The sequence below is a fragment of the Alosa sapidissima genome, chromosome 12 (assembly GCF_018492685.1).
Source record: "Alosa sapidissima isolate fAloSap1 chromosome 12, fAloSap1.pri, whole genome shotgun sequence".
Lineage (NCBI taxonomy): Eukaryota > Metazoa > Chordata > Actinopteri > Clupeiformes > Clupeidae > Alosa > Alosa sapidissima.
In genome coordinates, this window is record NC_055968.1 from 2,597,880 (window position 1) to 2,620,826 (window position 22,947).

General features: G+C 39.1%; 1 protein-coding gene across 6 annotated transcripts in view; it reads left to right on the top strand.

Moving 5' to 3' along the window:
- Window positions 1–22,947, top strand: part of cep350 (centrosomal protein 350) — a 100,171-nt gene that overhangs the window by 2,942 nt on the left and 74,282 nt on the right. For 3 of the 6 annotated variants that reach the window (XM_042056119.1, XM_042056121.1, XM_042056122.1), the window contains exons 2-3: window positions 7,249–7,360; window positions 18,697–18,841. In XM_042056119.1, the coding sequence (XP_041912053.1) occupies window positions 7,249–7,360; window positions 18,697–18,841 (257 nt within the window). Of the gene's footprint in view, window positions 1–4,007; window positions 4,129–7,248; window positions 7,361–18,696; window positions 18,842–22,947 lie in introns of all 6 variants that reach the window. The other 3 variants (XM_042056123.1, XM_042056124.1, XM_042056125.1) reach the window with 3 other exon arrangements.

The following is a 22,947-nucleotide window of genomic DNA, read 5'->3' on the forward strand; positions in this document are numbered from 1 at the left end:
AAAACTCCCATATTCCAGGAAGAAACCTTGAGCAGAACCTGACTTAATAGGGGGAGCCCATCTGCTTCTGGCTGTCTGCTTGATATACAGAGGCAGGGTGTTCCATAGTTTTGGGGCATAATGGCAGTGGTGGGTAGAGTACTGAAAATCTATACTCAAGTACAAGTACATTTACTTCCTTCAAAATCTACTTGAGTAAAAGTAAATATTCCAATTGGACAAACCTACTCGAGTAAAAGTAAAAAAGTACTTTGTTATGAAACTACTCAAATTACAAGTTACTTTTCATTTTTGTATTGATGTGCTTGGATCAGTGAAAAAGACATAACAGGCCTTATTTTGGTGATCTAAAACACATGGTCACTTGCGGATAGCTTACATAGGCCTACATTTAGGGGTTTGTCCAGTCCACACTCGGGGTGGTTTTGTTATCAAACGTCAGGCGCCTGGTGCTTAAACCAATCAGAATGACACCTGTCATTCCCTTTAGAAGCAAGCACTGCAACTTCAAACAGCGCATCTGTATTTTGATAGTCAGTGGCGCATTTCAAGGAATCAAATTGAAACACAACTACCAAAAGAGGGAGAGAGAGAATGGTAGAGGGAGATGATAGCTGGAACAAGTTACCAACTATTACATTTTGGTTAAGCAATCAACAAAATCCCATACAATAATTGCTGCATATAATCAGCAAGTTACATTGTGTTGTCAACCCTTCCTGAAGCATACATTCTACTAGTTATACCAGGGTCTCCAACCTTTTTGGGATTGAGGGCTACCTGAAGAATCCAAAATCATAGGGCTACTCATTTGAAACAAACAGACCCTCACTCCTTTTTTGCGAGGGTGATCCTCCTAAATAATAGACCTATGTGATTTTTACATTTAAGTTATCAATATTATGTAGGCCTATGAGCCTTTATATATTAAGCAACTGTATTTTCATCTGATTCTTCAATACATCAATATGCAACACTGACCGTTTTTGTTCAGTTAGTTCAATTCAAAGTTTCCATGAGGAATCTGATCTAATTTTTTAAACGAAAAAAGCCATCTTTAATGCAATTAATAATGTAGATTACAAATAGCATGCCCACCATTCATAATTCAGAGGTTGTTTAAGTTCTGATTTCATTGAACAATGCTATTGAATGTTACAACCGAAATCACCAACACCAGACTAACTTATGAAGACGCCTTATTGCACATCTGAAATCTCTCCATGATCTGACAGTCCTATTGGTATGCATGCCACAAGATTTTCAACGCTATTGCTACACCAGTAGGCTACGGAGGAGAAAGGGCCCGTGACCTAAAGCAATTGTTTTGAATAGCAACAGAACTTTTGCAGAGATATGCTTGCATTGGCTACACCAGATGAGCAAGTTAATATAGCCAATATTACAGATGTATGGTCTACAATTAAATATCTATTTAAAAATCCACAATGGAGGATGTTTTAGAGCGTGATCTGCAGGCGACTTGTTGGCTATTTTTAGAAAGTGCGCTGTGGGCGCCGTAAAGGCATCCTGCAGGCTACATGGTGCCCGCGGGCACCGTTTTTGGAGACCCTTGAGTTATGTCAAGAAATAGCCTTTGTTTCAGTCGAATAGCTGCTACAGCTAGGACTAGCTCGCTAAGTAGCACTACGAGAACCACTGATAGAAAATAATGATGATTTACCTCAACACTTTGAAGGCTGATATTGTTATGCTTAGGCTGACACATTCCTTTCATTATACGGTTGTCTCCCTTCCTTCGCATGGGACGGAACAGTGTTGCAGATGTGGCCAGACGTTGACCATGGGAGTGGGGGCTGCTTTTGGTAGTAGGCTACTAACGTTCATCTCTGCATCCATGGCGTTTCTAGTCCTCAGTACCAACGTAACGGCCGACTCGTCTCCTCTGCTGTGTAATCACAACAATGTTGCAACCTAGGGAGGGCGCGTCGCTAACGTGTATGCTTGTATTCCAGTCAACGAAGATGTAGCATGCTTGTATTCCAGTCAACGAAGATATGTGTAGCCTACTTCTATCGAAATACTCATTTTAATGAAGGCCCAATGGGAAATGTAATCGAGTAAAGAGTACAATTCTAGTTCAAATATTTACTTGAGTAAGAGTAAAATTACAGCTTTAAAAAAGGAACGTGGAAAGTATTCGTTACCCGAAAAAAGTACTTTATTTACTCATTTGCGTTACTTGTAACGCGTTACTACCCACCACTGCATAATGGATAAAAGCAACTTCTCCACTTAGCTTGTGGAGCACTTTGGGTACAATGAAAAGATTAGAATTGGATGATCTAAGTTTCCTTTGTGGTTGATAAGATATTAAAAGCTCAGAGATATATGAAGGTGCTATGCCATTCAGAGCTTTGTAAGTAATTAACATAACCTTAAAATCAATTCTATAGGAAACAGGGAGCCAGTGCAGTTAAGCCAACACAGGAGTGATGTGTTCTCTCTTCTTGGTCTTAGTTAAAAGTCTAGCCGCAGAGTTCTGTATGAGTGCCAATTTCTTTAAATGTTTTTTGGGAAGTCCAGTGAAAAGTGCATTGCAGTAGTCTAACCTGCTAGTGATAAAGGCATGAATTAGTTTTTCTGCATCTTGTTGAGTTAAAAAGGGCCGCACTTTGGCAATGTTTCTCAGGTGGACATAGGCTGTCTGAGTAACTTTACTGATTTGGGACTTAAAACTTAAATCTGCATCTAAGATGAGCTTGTTACTTTTGGTTTGACCTGGTGCGTTCCCCAGATTACTAAGAAAAATGTCTCGCTTTGGTTTTGGTCCAACCAAAAGTACCTCTGTTTTGTCATCATTTAGTTTCAACATTTTTTTGCTCATCCACTATTTAGTGGAGGTTAGGCATGCAGTGAGGGAGCAAAGGCCATCTGGGTTAGTTGGCTCCACAGAAATATACAATTGGGTATCATCTGCGTAGCTGTGGAAGTTTACATTATGCTGACTTATGATGTTTCCCAACGGAAGCGTATATAGGGAAAACAAGTCATGTTTTACAGACACATGATCTCCAGACTGATATTAAAATCTGTGCCAGTAATGTAGGTTTGAAACCAGTTTACGGCATTATCAGAGAAACCCACCCACTTCGCAAGGCGGTGAATTAGGATGCTATGATCAATGGTGTCAAATGCCGCACTCAAATCTAAAAGAATAAGGATTGAGACTTTGTTTGAGTCAGTAGCCAGTCTAAGATCATTGACTATTTTTACTAGAGCCGTTTCTGTGCTGTGATTTGATCTAAAACCTGATTGGAATTTTTGAAGGATACTGTTTTCGTTGAGGAAGGTATTTAACTGATTACAAACGACTTTTTCAAGTACTTTGCTCAGGAACGGTAGGTTTGATATAGGCCTGTAGTTGCTCAGATTAGTATGGTCAAGATTCGACTTTTTAAGTAAAGGTTTCACAACAGCGGTTTTAAAAGCAGTTGGAAATATACCTGTTTCTAACGAGGTAGTGCTGGTAGACACTGTGTGAGCTCGTCTCCCAGCGCTATGCAGATGTCATGAAGTGGTAATATTGATCTTTTCACTCCTGAGTTGCGGATGAGCCAGAACAATTGTAATGTGGTACAATAGGCACACAAAGACATCTGTGTCACCTGATGACAGTGTCAGTGATCTAGATCCTGTGGATAAGTTGCTCTCTCACTTTCTCCAGATCTTTTGAAATTTTGTAAAAAATTGTTTCAAATATGTACCAACTTAATAAATAACTTCATGACATGAAGACATTGTAACTTCATCAACTTGTCTGAGACTATGCAATCTGTTGATAACATATTCCCCATTTTGCAAAAAAAACAAAACAAAAACACTAGCAGCTAGCTAGCTACAGTACACCAAATTAAATAAAAAACTGATACAAACTTATTATAATTATTTAAATACACAAAACTACAACGCATGATAATTACACGTAAGAAGACACATGCCAGCACAAAGAATAAAGAGTAGATTTCCTTTTTTTTATCTCATAGGTCATCTTGCTTTACAGCCATGTGCTCTGCTATGACCTTAGGTCACTATGGCTGCCAAGTAAACTTTTGTTGGAGAGAAAAGTTGGAGGTGATGACGTGTTGACAGCAATATTTAGAACAGGTAGGAAATGTAAACTTTTAAGGTTTAGGTTAATAAATAACTGCCAATTCATGTATGTCACTAGTTGTATGTAGGCCTAATAGGTTGACTGTTTTTTAGAAAATTTCTTTATATCAAATTAGAATACTTACACTCTTCTAAGACCTTATAATTATGGTCACTGTGAACATTGTGATCACCTCAGAAAATCTGTAGCTTCAAGGGTTTATATGTACGCATATTTAATGAGATATTGCCTCATTTGCATATTTAATTTTTTAGGCAAAGTGTAATACAAAAAGTATTTATCTTAATATGAAGATTAATCTGATGTGTGGGGATATCTATAAAGGGGGAAAAAAAAGTCCCATTCACCTGTAGTGTGATAATAGTGTCATCTGTTGTGGTCATTTTCAGGACTTCCATCCCAGGTAGAGATTTTGGCACACATCCCACGTTGTTCAATGGGGTCATATTAGTCTATAACAGTTGAGATATTCTCCGCTAAATGAAGTGCATACAAATCTTACCCAGGACCTCTACTATAGCGGATCTTTAGGAAAGATTAGATGAATGTGATCATTTATGTTTGGGCCTGAAATCGCTGATACAACCTTTAATGACCCCGCCTTCTCTCATTTAAGTTATTCATGCTTATGCAGCATTGCTTGTGTGACATCCTCAACCTGCAGTGTTAGCCTATAACAACGTGAAATTAGATATTATGTCTCCTTACGAAATCATGAACAGGTGAACGTGAAGTGTTAAGATGCGTAGAAGTATTTTCGGGCAATTGATGAATGACAAAAGTCTATACTATACACCATGTGAAAAACCATGATCGAGGAAAGTATTGTCAAATTCGGTATGTAAAGGATCTTGTTACACTAATTCTTATGTCTCTGTCAGTACTCCGGTAGGGTGTCTAATTTACACGGTGCATGTCTCATTGTTACAAAAAGTAAGCCGAAGCCTAGGTGGCTCATCAATCAATCAATTAGGGTTGGTCACCGAAACACGGTTCTAATATGGCACCGGTGCCGACGCATCGAATAACAACGTGGATTTCAGTGCCTCATTTCGGTGCTTTTTTTTATACGAGGCATCACTGCATGTCATGCGCCATCTCTAACATATTGCTCTGATAGCAACACATACAGTTAGCTAACATAAACACGTATAAACCAGATGGGTTGAACCACATAGGTGAGTGGACCGTGTTTGACAGCTTGCGTGAGCCCAAGTAGCTTTAAAGCGATATCACAAGCTCCTGTCAAAATCTAGCAGTGGGCCTAACTAGGGCTGGGCGATATATCGATATAAAAGATATATCGGTATATTTTAAAATGCGATATAGAATTAGACCATATGTCATATATCGATATAGTTCAAATTTGCGCCGTAATCCTTGCTCCACGCAAGCCGCTGACCGGAGCTCTCAAGAAAATCAAGACCGGAGTAGTGAGTTTTCAATAAAACTACTCATATTTGACTGAACATTTCATTTTACAGCTCTAACTTTGCGGAAAAAATATCGGGATATATATCGTATACAGATATTCAACCTAAATATATCGGGATATGACTTTTGGTCCATATCGCCCAGCCCTAGGCCTAACTACACACAAGCAAAAGGCTATGAAACAACATCAACAGTATACCTTTTACAATATCCTTGCTAATGCGCTAGCTGGCATTTATTTGAAATGTTATCAGCAAAGTTGTAAGGTGAAAACTTTATTTCACGGTGTGTTCTAAACAACATAATGGCATGATATTAATCTTTCATGTGCATGAGGCCCATATAGCATCACAATGAATATAAAGATCATGTTAAAAAGTTAGCTGGCAAAAACATAAATATATAGGTTACATACCTGATGTCACTGAGCTGTCAAAGAGGCAACGGAACCATCTCCGTACGTTATCGCTAATTAAACTAAGCGGACTGGTGTTAGCGCATAGCCATAGGTGCTGTTAAAATGCCTACTAGCGCTGGGAACCTAAACACTTCAACACCGACATGTAGCCTAACATGTTCAAAACTGTTGCGTGTTATGGGGGAAGACATGACATTTCTTGAAGTATTTGGGAACACACTGAATTAACTGGAAAGTAGTCCCTGTTAGATTAGCTTGCTTTCAAATGCCGTTGTCTATGACATGGTAGTTCTATGGCAAGCGGTTTTAACATGCTTTATGGCAAACCGCCTACAGTGGGTAAACTTTTTATTTATTTTTTTTTTTTAAGTATATTTTTTGGGGGCTTTTTGCCTTTATTCCGACAGGACAGTGAAGATAGACAGGAAGTGAGTAGGAGAGAGAGATGGGGTGGGATCGGGACATGACCACAGGTTGGTTTCGAACCTGTGTCCCCGTGGGCACTTGGACCCGTTCATGGTATGGGCGCTGTAGCCTGTTGCGCCACAGCGCCCCCTACACTGGGTAAACTTGAAAGCAGAGCTTACCATTGTGTGTGCATCCATGGCAAGCTGTTTTAACATTTAAATGTAGGCTATTATGCGTAGGAGCAATGAGATATTAATAGTAAATTGAATATAACAGTTCAATTTCATGTTCAAATTTGTCTTATCAATTCATGCTTTAGACCATTTTAATTTAAAAACAAAGTGCCGGTTCAGGCACCGTTTCGGCACCGGCACCGTTTTAAGTATTGATTTAGCACCGTATCGGATAAAACCCAAATGATACCCAACCCTAATCACGATAGACAATTAGCTGTCTACTGGAGGATTTTGTTTTGCCACAGGAATTTGTTATATTTTTATACATTTATATTGAATACATTGGTGATATAGGCTACGAAGAGGAACAGATGTTACGTCGAAATCGCTGTACAACCATATTGCTTGGAGGAGTTACACTCCAAAGACTATATAAAAAACCAGAGAGGGAACAGCATTGTGTCGAGCCCCGCCCACCACAATAATCAACTCTTGGACCATTTTGCCAAAAAATATATTTTTTATGGCAACTTGAAAAGCACATAACCCTAGCTCATGAGTCATACAGAATACAGTCATACAGTCCTCTGTGTTTTGCAAGAGGTTATACATAAACTATCTGTATATGATCCCTAGAACAGTTTGAGTTATATTAACAAACCCTGTACTCTTTTTAGCTGCGCCGAATTGAAAATCGCCTTGAGGCTGTTCCAAGGTCTAGTGTTTTACTGGATTCATTGATGGATCCTAAGGAAACTTCAACAGGCTTATGGACATTCAGCAAGAAAGGTTGGGATAAATTTGTGAATTTCTATCTATGACTTTGTATCTATCAGTAACATTGTTAATTCTGCTTATCAGTTCAATCATCGATTCCTAATAAATCACCATCAGCGTGTTCATGGTCTCTGTCTAGAGAATGCTTATTAAATAACTCCCTGATAGAGAAGACAAACCATTTTAAGAAATGATAACATCCTCGTATGAAATTTGCAACGATGTGACTCAACAATCTCTAGCCTATAAGCGGCATCACACTCGGTCTGCCACTTGTTGTCTGTAGCTGATCGAGATGACATAAGCCTAAAACTTTGATGTAAGGCTATATGTTTAGCCTATTGAATAACTTAATGATAAAGAAGACAAACCATTTTGTAGAAAGATGTATCTTATGAGATTTGCAACGATGTGACTCAAAAACAGAAAACGTCGCTCTGCCTGCCACTCTTTGTCTAGCTGTATGGTATTCTGAAACGTTGTTAAATTCAGGACCATTAGCCTATCGGTCATTTTAATTTGGGACCTTGCAGTCGGAATTGTTTGTTTATTCAAAGTGTCAAGTCCAAACTAGCCTGGGCTATTCGAAGGGTCAGTTTATTGCACATCATTTTTACATAATTTTGAATAGCCACTGCATTCCCGTGTTTGTTGGTGTGGTGTTGCAACATCCGTGGAATCATTTTATGCAAGCAAACTGCATACAGGGAATCTTTATTGTTGACGTCAGACATGGTAATCATTCAAACATCTTGCATCTTGACCCGTGCCCTGATTCAGTGCTGCCAAAACTCGTGTGTGAGTCTTGTGTGATATATTTAACATTATCTTTGTAATTACTTATCCAATCAATGTCAAACTTGGCACTGCGCCTACTTGTGCCCATAGCAAGACACGTGCCAAGTTTGAAATCAGATGGAGGAACGGTTCGACAGATATGACACACACACACACACACACACACACACACACACACACAAACACACACAGACGTTCCTACAATTTATAGGTAGATGAACATTACCAATAAATGCAATCACACCTTGTTTTATCCTGTTTTATGTTGCAGAGACCTCAAACATTGTCTGAACATTAATAAAGTATTGTATTTACAGACAAAATAATGATTGGTGCTATGTGCAGTGTTTCCCATACATTGACTTATTTGTGGTGGCTAGGGATGTAACGATTACCGGTATAATGGTAAACCACGATAAAAATGTTGACGATAATAATTACCATTTTCATTTCAAACATCATGATTGTCACTGTTGATTACCGCGGTGTGGAAACCGTGTGTTTAATCCTTCCCAACTTCATCCGAGCCTGCTTTTGACATACAGTAGGCCTGGTACAATGAAACAAAACTGGTACCCTACTGATTCTGTTGTCTAATTGATGGTTTTAACTACGATTCGGATTAGGCTACACCTGATTTTAAAAGGCGGAACTTTTTCACCGCAAAATGTGCACTGTATCATGTAGCCACTCTGCGTCTTTTTATGCTCATGTCCACATTAAATCCATTCCACTCACGTTATCAGGAGAATACAGTAGCCTAACGTTTTATGTTGAACTCTTACTTTGGTCTCACTCATTGCATCCAAATAACAGAAATAGCAAACTCCAAGTTATGGTAGGGTAAGTTAAGCTATAAGCACATAGCCAATTAAACATGAAGAAAAAAGTGAACGGGACACTTTTTGAAACTATTTCAGCTTGTGTAGGCCTATCAGTGCTCTCTGAACGTATTGAACACACTTTTAGAAATACCGTGATAATACCGAAAACCGTGATCATTTTGGTCACTATAACCGTGAGGTTAAATTTTTATACCGTTACATCCCTAGTGGCGGCCCACCACAATATCAACATTGACCACCACAATATGATTTTTTCAGGTTGTACTAAATTATGCTTAAATCTGGTTAGCATCATAACCACGCTGCGCTAATTTGTTAAAAACGGTTGCATTCAAGTTAATTCTGCAAACCTACCACCACAAATAGAATTTAATTCTGTGGGAAACACTGTATGTGGATTCAAAAAAATGGTTACAATACCCTCAATATCACTAGTTTTGCACTTTCTTCCATATAGGCCCTTAAATAAAAATAATGGGCATGCAGTACACGCGGTCCAGTCATACTGAGAACATGCCTGTCTTCCACCCTACAAAGTTTGAGCAAGCTAGAAATAATCCTTTTCAAGATATTAATGCCCAAACATGGCCATCAAGATGAGGCATTTCGGAAAGTTTAAAAATGTTGGCTGTATGAAAATATTGAAATTTAACAAATATTTTACAACAGTTTTGGGACCTAAACATTAGGTAGACAAACTTTGAGCAAAATCTGAGACTATATCCACACTATGTCAGATAGGTTTGTATCCGATGATGGCCATGTTGCTTTTCGAGAAGTACATTTGTGACCCTGCAAGGCGAAACCAGTCGCTTTGGTAAAATTTACAAAATTAAGTCATTGTGCTCACCTGAACGGCCATTAACTAAGCTTTCCAACGATATAGCGGGGGTATTGCAAAAAGTATCGCTAAGATAACCACATCCAAAGTTGGCATGGTTCTCCTGTCACGATACGCCAGAAGAGGAGAAAATCACCTTTTTAAGTAAATAGTCACGTGTGATAGTGTGAGGACACCACTGTTATTAGCCTTACTGTAGCGTGACTTTGAAGCGGATGACTGACTATTTACTGTTTACACAGATTGTGTATAGGCCTAGGCTACTTTTAAATGCGCTACGTCAGTGGAAAACCTCTCCTGGTCCGTAAAATGACGCCAGGATATTTCTAAAAGTTCGTGCTTTTGACCGTTCGTACCCTGAAAGGCAAGTCTTTCACATTCATATTCGTTACATCTGCCAAGAACGATAGAGAGGGCTGACACATTGAGTAACTAGTAATGAGTCAATTTTAGCTCTACCGCAAAACCTTATAGCGGCGTGGACAAATGGAATGACTGCTAATGTGTTGAATCTTCACCTAAATCAAGTCAGGGTTTAACAGTCAAAACGTATGTTGATCCGTGACATTTGTTCACAATATGAAAGTGTAGACTATACTGTCGAATTATGCGTAAACGTGAAATTCGACATTTTAACCCATACGTTTGTTTATCATGGATTTTCTCAAAATAGCACTGTGCGCAAAACGACTGGTTTCGCCTTGCAGGGTCACAAATATTCATTTGACAGCCATACAGTGAATGGCAACGGATTATAGCATATGCAACTTACGTAAACTTAAAGGCCCTTTACAGTTATTATGACCGCCACGCAAACGAAGTGGCGGTCATATAAGTTTAGTCAGAGTTTTTTTTTTTTTTCAGAGTTTATTTATTTATTTTATTTATTTTGCTTCAGTAATTTTGTGTCAAGGATTCCCGGGACACTGAAAGACCGGGGCTGCACAAAACTTGGTGGTTATGTAGCCCCACAAGGACATAGACTGTATATATAGAACTGGACAGTGTGCCGTCTGTTAAGAGTGATGCAAGCGCTAGTCCAGAGCCCCCTGGTGGCTGGTTGCAGTACAATGCGTAACTCCGCCCATCTCCATGTATTTCAATGGGCAAGTAGCCAACTTTCCGTGTCACTTTTGTCACCTAAAACTATTTTTGCATCTACAACTTTTTATTCGAAAAAAATAGTTTTCAAGATGCTTCAATACACACTATTTTTCTTTTCTCGCTGAAATTATTTTTTTTAATGTTATTTTAACAAATCTAAAAAGGGCGTGTTTACACCTATGATTGACAGCTGGCTGGCAGCAGACTCGACGCTTTGTCGCTACCTTTTTTTAACGACACCTGATATCGACACGTAATCTAACCTAAATAAGTGTTGCTGTTATTATCATTAGGCTATATCCTATCACAGTCTGATTAAATACATATTGATAGTCATACATTGTGTGATTGTTTGTAAGAGACATCGTTGTTAGTGAAAAAATATATGTGCTGTTCTTTCGTAGATGCTAAGTATATTAGCTTATAGCATGCTAAATCATGCTAGCATTAGCCAGTTGATAGGTAAAGTAAAAGGGCTCTGCTATATTAATCCGAAGTAACGTTAGCCATAGTCACGATCATTTACAGTCCTACTTGTTTCAAATGGTTTAATGTAACCAGTGATTGCCGCCACCACCGTTGCAACTTCATTTGAATACACTTAAGTCACTGGGAGAAGGCGATGTTAAGTTTCATTAATGTTAACTCTTGCTTAGTTTTGCACGAATGGCAATAATCGTCACCTAGCCTGCTAGGTCGACAACCTCGGTATGACCATTTATTAATAAGCCAGACAAATAACGTTACTTGTTTTTTAGTGAACCCATATTGGACCATAGCTTAACGTGAGGAGGGATTCAAAGTTACAAATGGACAATTTGCTTAGTATGCTCATAACAGCGGTATCTAAAAATGCTGAGTTAAGGTATCGTTGTTACCAGCGATTGCACTGCTGGAGAAGCATTTTGCATTGGTATGATTTGATCAGGTCTTGCCAGTGATGTGTGAATCCTCCCGTAGACGTACCCCATTTCAATACGTCTAAATTGAAAACTGTGACAACTCATCATAGGCTCTCTCAATATGTCTGTAATCGTATGACTCTACCACAGGGTTGCTAGTACTAGTCTTTCACCAGAGAGGGTGCTCCATTATAAATCAAAAATGTAATATTGCAGCCTTCATGTCAGCTGTAAAAATATGAGAACATGGACCTACTACATCAGGATACTCTGTAGACATTTTACACATAATCAGGAAGCTACTTTGCTGTTCAGTGAGTCATGTGTTTAAAGTGGTACTACATTTAAAGAAACATATATTTTTATTTTTTGCTTCAAGTGCATAAGAAAATACCACATTATGAGGGCTAGGTTACACTTTTGTCCAAAGCCATATACAAATACAAAACAATATAATACTTAAATTTAACAGGGATCAATCAATAGCCTAATGAAATAAACAATGAAAATGAGGGGGGGGGCAATAATACATAACAATGCCCATTCAATCAATAATATAACAATAACATGGTAACACTACATTAAGGAGAATATCAATAAAAAAAACAATATCAAAATATAGCCGCAAGCGGCAATGGAGGGCCCGAGCACCTGCGGGCCGCAACCCGTGACATGTCGGAATCCAACAAAGCACCGACGTGGTGCGTTTGTGAAATGTACATATTTGATGCGTGGGCTATTTGCTTTTGTATTTTATTTTCTGCCACATTTACTCGCTTGGCCAGGTGGGGGCGTAATGCAAGACAGGCCCATTGGGTGTCATCATAATCATAATATATATTAACCTGAGAGATTTCAGACCATTCATTTTAAGCAAAGAACATTTCTGATACACTTTTTGGTTGGCCAGATGGTGGCGCTATGTTAGGCATTGAAATTACACATGTAAATATCATCGCAATAATGATATCCAAAATGTTTGTACACTTTCAGATCAATCACTTAAGGCATTGTCCATTTCTGGCACATTTCCTGCTTGACCAGGTGGTGGCGCTATGCCAGGCAGGCCCATTGGGTGTCTGGATATCATCATAATCATAATATCTATTAACCTGAGAAGTTTCAGACCATTTATTCAAAGCATAGAGCATTTCTGGCACATTTCCTGCTTGGCCAGAGGGTGGCGCTACGCTAGGCCTGTGAATTACGCATGTGAATATCATCACAATAATGATATCCGATATTTTATAAAGTTTCAGATCAATCACTTAAGGCATTGTCCATTTCTGGCACATTTCCTGCTTGGCCAGGTGGTGGCGCTATGCCAGGCAGGCCCATTGGGTGTCTGGATATCATCATAATCATGATATCTATTAACCTGAGAAGTTTCAGACCATTCATTCAATGCACTGTGATTTATGACACATTTCCTCTTTATGTGGTGAGATATTAAAATCATATCAAATATATAAGATATCAAAAATCCGTTCACAATTTAACATCAGCGACATCTTGGCATAATGTTTGCCAAATTTCACATGAATCTGACAAACCGTCTAGGAGGAGTATGTTCAAATTGATCATGTGAAATCAGCATAATTGCCATTCTTTCTGTTGCCAGTTGGTGGCGCTATGCCAAACATGCATTATGGGCATGTGAATATTATCATTAACATGGTCTTCAATGACCTGTGAAATTTAAAAAATTTCAAGCCATGCACGATGAATTATGACACATTTACTGTTTGTGTCGAAGGGTATTAAAATTCATAATTTCGGCATTTCGTCAAATTACAACATATCAAAAGAAGGCTTCACAATTTAGAATCAGGAACATCTCGGCGTCATGTATACCAACTTTGACATGAATCGGATCAACCGTCTAGGAGGAGTATGTTAAAATTGATCATGTCCACAACGCACAAAATCCTAAATACCTCACTTCCTGTTGGGCGTGGCTAATGCATTGTACATACGAAAGGTGTTCATCTTGGGGAGATACACACACCTACCAAATTTGGTGTGTGTAGCTGAAAGTATATGCCCACCACGGGATCAGTCATCTAAGGGGGCTTAAGGGGGCGCTAGCGAGTCTCTGGGCCATACCCGGGGCCAAGCTTTTTTACCTAGCTGCTTTGTGTGACACCTGATGTGTGTGCCAAATTTGAAGACTTTTCGATTATGTTAACCACCTCAAAATATTTGCCAACCACGGGATCAGTCACCTAAGGGGGCGCTAGCGAGTCCCTGGGCCACGCCCGGGGTCAAGCTCTTGTACCTAACTGCGATGCGTGACACCTGACGTGTGTGCCAAATTTCAAGAGTTTTCGACCATGTTAACCACCTCAAAAACAGGAAAGCAAAAAAGTGGAATAACAATAATAATAATCCTTACAAAAACAATAGGGCCTTGGGCCCTTCGGTGCTCGGGCCCTAATTAATCAACAGCCTAATGAAAATAACACAGTACTATACAAGCCATAACACTTAAGAAGCGCCTAATGAACTAAGTGCATGTTGAACAGATATGCCTTTAGACCCCTCTTAAAAGACCAAAAACTATCACAGGAATGAAGAGCACTGGGCAACTCATTCCACCAACATGGAACCACTGAGGGAAAGAGTCTTGAATTTGACCTAGCATTTAAGACTGGTCAACAGACGCTCAACAGAAGACTGCAGTGGGCGGTTGGGGATGTACATCTTGATCGTTGAATCAAAATAACAAGAAGCAGATCCAGTCAGTGTCCTATAGGCCAAAGTGAGAGATTTAAATTTAATTCTGGCTACTATAGGGATCCAACGGAGAGTAACTAGGAGAGGGGTTACATGTGTCCTCTTAGGCTGATTGAAGACCAGCGTGCTGCGGCATTCTAATTGATACTTCAAACAAAATAAATAAAAACATTCAAAATTGATTTCGTATCAACCAATAATTATTCTGATATTAATGTTCTTCTAACTTCTACATCTGTGTGTAGGCTACTGTTAAATACCAAGGCAGTTAAATGCAGTGGTATAGTCTATGTGATACACAAGACTACACAGTAAACCCACTTAAAAAGCATCACCATCTCAGTATACCCAAAAAAGGCAGTTAAATGCAGTGGTATAGTCTATGTGATACACAGGACTACACAGTAAACCCACTTAAAAAGCATCACCATCTCAGTATACCCATTTAAAATAGGCAAGGATTGCTCACAGTATACCCACCACTACAGCTAACTAGACTACACCACTGGTTAAATGGCGCATTGCAATTTACAATTTGTGTGAGTTCAGGGGCATACAGAAAGTTGAAGTTTGGGTGGCATCAATAAAGAAAATAGAAACAAAGTGATGTGTACAGCCTCAAGTATGAATGATGTCAAGTTAACAGAAGGTTCAGAGCAGCGGCAGACCTATCTTGGTGCCACGCAAGTTATTGAAAGTCATGTGTTTCGTAGTGGTGCTGTGCCATGTCCCATGTATAAGGGGCTTCAGGTTGATCCAGTGACAGTGGGTGGTGTCAGGGAGATGAATGTCTGGGAACTTGGAGAAAGGGAGAGGACATGCCACCTCAGACCACCCCAGCCAAACCACTTCACGTAGGCATTTCCCTTGCAGACTAATGGAGACCTCCTTGCCGCCACCTCCAGTACATTCAGCCATCACCCATACCTTATCTGCAAAAAGTTTACAATATTACAAAGCATATAATGAGGCACTCAACAACACTAGTAATACCAATTAATTAAATATATGTGTGCAATAAATGTCACTGCCTACCTAATGTTAACTACACGTTTAAACATGTGATTTTAATATTAAATTCTATATTTAAATATGTGAATGTTATCAACTTGCGTCAGCTTGAAAAATAACGTTATCAGTATGACTGATCATGGACGTTAGATGACAAATTGAGGTGTTACTTTCACCGATATCCCTGGGAATTCGTGACTGGTTCTTGGCGTAGTGTTTAATGCAGGCGTTTCATTTATCGATCATTCACTTATGCGGTCTACAACTACCGACCTACCGTCACAGGTGTAGCTCTAACGGAGGTGTCTTTGTCGTTAACGTTAGAAAAAATGCAATGTTGGCAAACTGGCTAGTAGTTACATTAATATGACAAGTTGATGAGGTCCATGCTTCATATAACGTTAACTTACGTTGCTTTATCACATCATAAACTGTACTGACTGTGTAATCTCCATGTACAGTCAATGGTTACTCCATGTTGAGATGGCATACATTCAGATTGAGATATTGGAAAACAGCAAAAACTAATAAAACCGACTAAACATGCATCGACTCTTACGGGAGCTGTTTGCTAATCTTCACCTCAATGACTAACTTAGCCTACTTAGCCTACCGTTTACAGTAACGTTAATGTAGCTGCTAACGTTAGCATGTAATTCGCTGTCCGTATTTCTGTTGTTAGCTGATTAATATTCACCATACTAATTTCTCACAGTCTGTAATCAACATAATAAGCTTTCTTAGACGTATTTAAGAACAACAATAGACAAAAAACTTTTCAGTTGATAGACAAAACTTACCAGACAAGAACAAACCGAAGACTGTTGTTTGTGCTGTTTAGCTAACTCACAGCTGCTAAATTCATCCAGCCAGCTAGCCTTCGGCGCCAAGTCGACCTCATTATCGACCTGTGTTGTGGAAAGGAGAAGGGGGCGGGTTTCACTCGACAAGGGGCGTGTTTAACTCGCTGAATGGGCGTGCCTGACCGCGACTCCTCTTCACTGCGCATGCTTCAACTTCTGCTGCGCAGCCGCACTTCAAATTGGTTGCAAATTTTCCGAGATGGCGTCGCCTCGGCGGCTTCAATTCCATAGAACACTGCTGAATGCAATCACACTGTCCAGTTCTATATATACAGTCTATGCACAAGGATGACAGGGAACCATTGATTTTTGTTTTGATCCGTCGCCCCCCGCCGGACTGGACTCCCCCGAAAGGAGGCTAGGGCGGTGTGAAAAATGGGCCTTGCAACCCACGTCCACACAGGATGGTGGCGACAAGGACACACTGAGGTTGGGCGGTGATGGGGTGAAGACACAGCAAACAGCAAACGTGGATTGTGGTGAAAAGTGCAGATTTATTTACAGTGCTATAAAAAACGTGTTCCGGCACAATGCCAACAAAAAATACTTTTCCAACAAATCAACCAACCGGTTTCTCAATTCAAGCTCGATTCAAGCACAATTCGCAAATTCACCAATACTCTGTATCCAACCTCTCAGCAAGCTGATACTCTCCAGACTCCCACTCAAAACAACACTTTCCCCTGTCCCACACAGGGAATAAAATAGCCATTGGCCTGGGCTCGTGTTCCTTGGGGAAACAAAGTGATGCAGGACCAGGAAGTGAAAGTAAGAGCTATCAGTGTATTGTTAATGTGTGTGTGCACAATGTATGGACTAACGGAATGCAATGGGTTATGGAGCAGAATCGACGGGTACCACGTCGTTCGCTATGATGTTTGCAGAGGTTGGGTGAGTAACAGAAAGATGTGTAAATAACGATCGCGCATGAATGAATTGCGTCGCGGTTGCCAGCACCGCGTGTAGTTACAAACATTTGAAACTAAGTGCGTGCGTGCGTGTAAGCGTGTCTGATCGTGTAGGAGAAGGTAGTCAGTTTAAATGTCGCGGGGAATGTCAGGCGAGTTGGGGAAAAGGAGGGGCTACCTTTTCACAGGCGGACACAATTTTCTGTGAATATCTTGACAACTGTAGAGCCTAGGAGAACCACATTTTTTTGGATGTTGGCTCAAGGAGCCATCTCAACTCATTCTCATTTTACGTTATAGCGCCATACAGTTAAAAATGAAAAAAGCAAAACTGAGGCTCTGTTATCCTAGGTATCTTTGGCTGACCTGTTCAGCACTGCATGATATTTGACCTGTAGGATCACTATGACACCCTCTAAATGCATGCTGAGTTTTGTACAATTCCGTTCATGGGGGGCCATACAATAAATGAATTTATGTGACACAAATTGGCCTGCAGATGGTGTTGAGCGAAGGGTTTGCCGGATGAAGTTGAAATGTACACACACACACTCACATACATGCACACACATAAACACACCCACATGCACACAAACATGCACACACATAAACACACCCACATACACACATACGCACACACATAAAGACATACACACATGCCACACACAGGCATACGCACAAGCACACAGGTCAGGTGCTGGGTGTGGCTCAGGGACTCTCTAGTGCTCCCTTACTCAATTGATGTTGTGGTTAACATATAGTTTCAGCTATTCTCAGCAAATGTGGTAGGTATGCGTATCTCAAGATGAACAACTTTCGTTTGTACACTTCCTTAGCCACGCCCACAGGAAGGGAGGTATTTGGCACACACATTAATTGTCACAATGTATTCATAGGGATAAAGGCTTGGTCCTGAGTGTGGCCAGGGAACTCTATAGTGCCCCCTTATAGGCGAGTTTCCACTGAGTTCCCCTAGGTAAAGGGTACATGTACAGGACTTCCTCACTATTCAGCCCTTTCAGCCCTTGTGTTCCCATTGTTTACAGTACAGTCAGGCCTTCATTGACAGATTGCTTTTCAGATGTCTTCAGTTGACCCTGGCTGTGTACCGTTGTGCAACTTTTGAAAATGTATCAAGTTATCTACAATAACAATAGCATAAGCATCAGCGTAGCGCTCTAAAATCTTTGCCCCTCGAACCAATAAAGAATTTGGATACCCCTTCCTTTCACGTGAACGTACAAAATAAGGGGAATGGGTAAGACAGAGAAATGGGATTGGGCCTGTGTTCCTGGAAATTCATGTCCACTCATGTCCAGTTATTTTCCTTCTCTTTCCAGGTTTGGTTCAGTGTGGCTTGTCCAGAACAGAGAGGGCTGAATGTTCAGGTAACATTTCATCTAGTCCCCTGAAGAACAGCTCTTTGGACAACAGTCTTAAAAAGACTGGTCATGTGGATAGCAAGGAGCAGCTGTCCCCCTACAGGTCAGAGCAAGTCATCATTGTTATTAGTTGTAGGTGTAAATCCTTACACACCTGGCATGGTTATAAGTTCATACAATTAAAAGAAAAGGATCAGAAGCACACATTGAAAGAAGCACACATTGGCTTTTGCTGCTGTAGCCTCTCCCCCTCTCACACAGCACAGTGCAACACTGAAGCAGTGCACACAGTTAGTCAATCGACTGCTGTTTAGAGCAGGTTGAGATGTTGCTGGGATGATTTATCATGTCTGACCTCAGCAATATAAAGATTGCCTCTTGATGTGGTTTGTATCTTTTTAAACTACAGAAATAAAGTTTCCAAAAAAAATGATATTAGGATGTTTTAATCAGTGACAAAATGCTTTGTGCACAAATTAGCATTCTCTATTTTCCCAGTTCTTACCTCGCCGCTATCAACTTTTCTACTTTGGTTCCACGGCTTGTTAAAAATGATCTGACTTCCTTAACGTTGTGGTAATTCATAATGTCACACAGCATTTTTCTTTTGTTAGAAGTCACAAATGGCGTGGAAGCACCTCCTTGCAATACGATGTCAATGTTTTCACTGAAATGGTGACCATCTCTTTCTTTGATACATTGACACCGAAACACCAGGTCTATTGGGAAAGTTTGTTCTGGGTAGAATTTTCTTTGTATGGATGAACGGCACGCACAATGAGCTATTGGTGATAACATTAACGTGATCCAGTGTGGTCAGTGTACCCCTCATTATAGTGGATGGAATCCACTATCTTGAAATCTCCTGGCTCTTCTTCTTCTTCTTCTTCTTCTTCTTCTTCTTCTTCTTCTTCTTCTTCTTCTTCTTCTTCTTCTTCTTCTTCTTCTTCTTCTTCTTCTTCTTCTTCTTCTTCTTCTTCTTCTTCTTCTTCTTCTTCTTCTTCTTCTTCTTCTTCTTCTTCTTCTTCTTCTTCTTCTTCTTCTTCGAGTGCATGAAAATGCACTCTACTGTTATCCGATTTTTTCTTATTATTATTCCGCTGACACTTTTTGTGCGTTTAATACAGCTTCAACCGTTTAACTTCATTCAAACTGCGTTGCGTAGGTCTTACTTGTGAATTCAGCTATGTATTTTTCAACTTTGAAACTTTTATACTTTTTAAACTATTAATTAAAAACTACTAAAATTTCCCCATTGACTTAACATTAGATTATGACATCACAATAGAGCAACTAGAGAATGTAATTCCAGGGAATTACGAGTGCATGAAAATGAAGCTAGGACAGACATAGCATAGCTTAATAAAAAGTTGATAGTTTAGACGTAGACAGTTTAAAAGTTGAATGTAGATAGTTTAACAGTTGTTAATAGACAGATAGTTTAATAGACAGATAGTTTAATGAATGTTGAAAGTTTAAAAGTTATATGTAGATAGTTTAAAGGTTGTTGACATACTGATAGTTTAATGCGTGTTGGTAGACAAATAGTTTAAAGGCTGTATATAGATAGATAGTTGACGATAACTGACAGTTGGAATGGCTCTAATGTTTGCTAGCAGTTATGCTAACAAAGCTAATTATTTTGACCAAGTTACTTAGTTAACTTAGCTCATGTTTTGTAGCAGTTTTGAAAAAAAATGCTACTATGCTAACCATGTGACTTAGCTAACTTGGCTAATCATTTTTAGCAGTTATGTTAAAATGTTAACAATGCTAACATGCTAACTATGCTAATCACATTACTTAGCTAACTTAGCTAATCATTTGTAGCAGTTTTATTAAAAATGTTAACTATGCTAACAATGTTAACATGCTAACTATGCTAACCATGTGACTCAGCTAACTTAGCTAATCATTTTTAGCAGTTTTGTTAAAATGCTAACTATGTTAAAAATGTTAATGATGCTAACTAGCTAGTGAGGACTTTTTATTTTGAAACAGTTGAAGGCAGAGGATACAGTTGATGGGAGTCATAGTTGACAAACAGTTACAGTAACAGTTGAACAGTTGATAACAGTTGAACAGTTAAAAAGTTGGATAGTTTAAAGGGACTTTTATTTTGACAGTTGTGGGCACAGGAAGCAGTTAAACAGGATCTGCAGTCTTAATACAGCCATATTGTATGCTTAAAGCCTGAGACAGTGGCTCCAGGTGGCCTGAACACCTGGCATAAGATTCTAATTAGAGTGCATGAAAATGCACTCTACTGTTATCCGAGTTCTTCTTATTACAGTGCATGAAAATGCACTGTACTGTTCTTCCTAGGCATTTTCTTCTTCTTCTTCTAACCAGTTAATGCAGCTTCAACCGTTTAACGTAGAAACTTCATTCAAACTATGTTACGTAGGTCTTACTTAGGACATGTGGGCTATGTATTTTTCATCTTTGTAACTTTTATACTTTTTAAACTATTAATTAAAAACTACTCAAAATTTCCCCATAGACTTAACATGGGCTGATGACATCACAATAGAGCCGTTAAGCAATTAGAATCCTATGGCATGTGTTCGGGCCACCTGCATCAACTGCCAGTCTCAGGCTTTAAGCATACAAACTGGCCCTATTAAGACTACACATCCTGTTCAACTGCTTCCTCTGCCAAAAACTGTTTCAAAATAAGTCCTCACTACAATATTTCACTTTAAACAATTTAAGCCTTTAAACTACTCAACTTTTTAACTGTTCAGCCATTGTAACTGTTACTTGTCATCAACTATGACTCCTACCCACTGTAGCTAGTTAGCATGGTTAGCATAGTTAGCATGTTAGCATTGCTAAGATTGTTAGCATTTTTAGCAAAACTGTTAAAAATGATTAGCTAAGTAAGCTAAGTAACATGGTTAGCATAGTTAGCATGCTATCATGTTAGCATGTTAGTTAGCATAGTTAGCATAACTGCTAAAAATGATTAGCTAAGTTAGCTAAGTAATATGGTTAGCATAGTTAGCATGCTAGCATGTTAGCATGCTAGTTAGCATAACTGTTAAAAATGATTAGCTAAGTAACATGGTTAGCATAGTTAGCATGCTAGTTAGCATAACTGTTAAAAATGATTAGCTAGGTTAGCTAAGTAACATGGTTAACATAGTTAGCATTTTAGCATTGTTAGCATGCGATTTGCACCTGTATCAACTTCCAGCTGCAAATCTAGGCCCCATCAAAGAATCAGTTCAACTGATTGCACCTGTATCAACTGCTTTCTGCTGAACTAGGCCAACTCTCTCTGTGTCTCTCCATTCTACAAGGATATAAGGCACATTTCAACCAACTTTCTATCCATTCATCCTCTTCAAACCATTCACTCATCCACCCATTAAACTATCCATCAACATCCATTAAACAATCTGCCTATCAACATCCATTCAACTTTCTGTCTATCAACATCCATTACACTATCTACATTTTTAAAACTATATACTCTGTCTCAAGCTTTAAGCATACGATATGGCTCTATTAAGACTGCCGTTAAGCAATTAGAATCCTAGGCCAGGTGGCCAGGCTATATTAAACCTCATCTACCTAGTTCAGTCATTCCAACTATTAAACCTCATCTACCTAGCAAATAATTTAACCTTTTACACTATCCACCTATTTAACTGTTCAGTCATTCCAACTATATTAAACCTCATATACCTAGTTCAGTCATTCCAAATATATTAAATCTCATCTACCTAGCAGATAATTTAACCATTTAAACTATCCACCTATTTAACTGTCCAGTCATTCCAACTATATTAAACCTCGTCTACCTAGCAAATAATTTAACCTTTTAAACTATCCACCTATCTGTTCAGTCATTCCAACTATATTAAACCTCATCTACCTAGTTCAGTCATTTCAACTGTATTAAACCTCATCATGTTGGTTGCCAATTAGCACATCATCTGTTTTAACAATATATTTCACACCATATGTTTTGCATTTTCATGCACTGGTAATTCCCTGGAATTGCGTTTTCTAGTTATTATAACCTTTTCTTTTTACCTTTTCAAGAATGAATGCGACTCTAACCGCTTAACGTACAGACATGTTGAAATAACCGTTGTGATGGTCTGGAGTGGGGCAAGATTTTTTCAGATTTTTAAAAAAGTTTATACTTTTTGAGAAATATGGGATTAAAAATGTTAAAAAGCTAATTTTTCCCCCTTA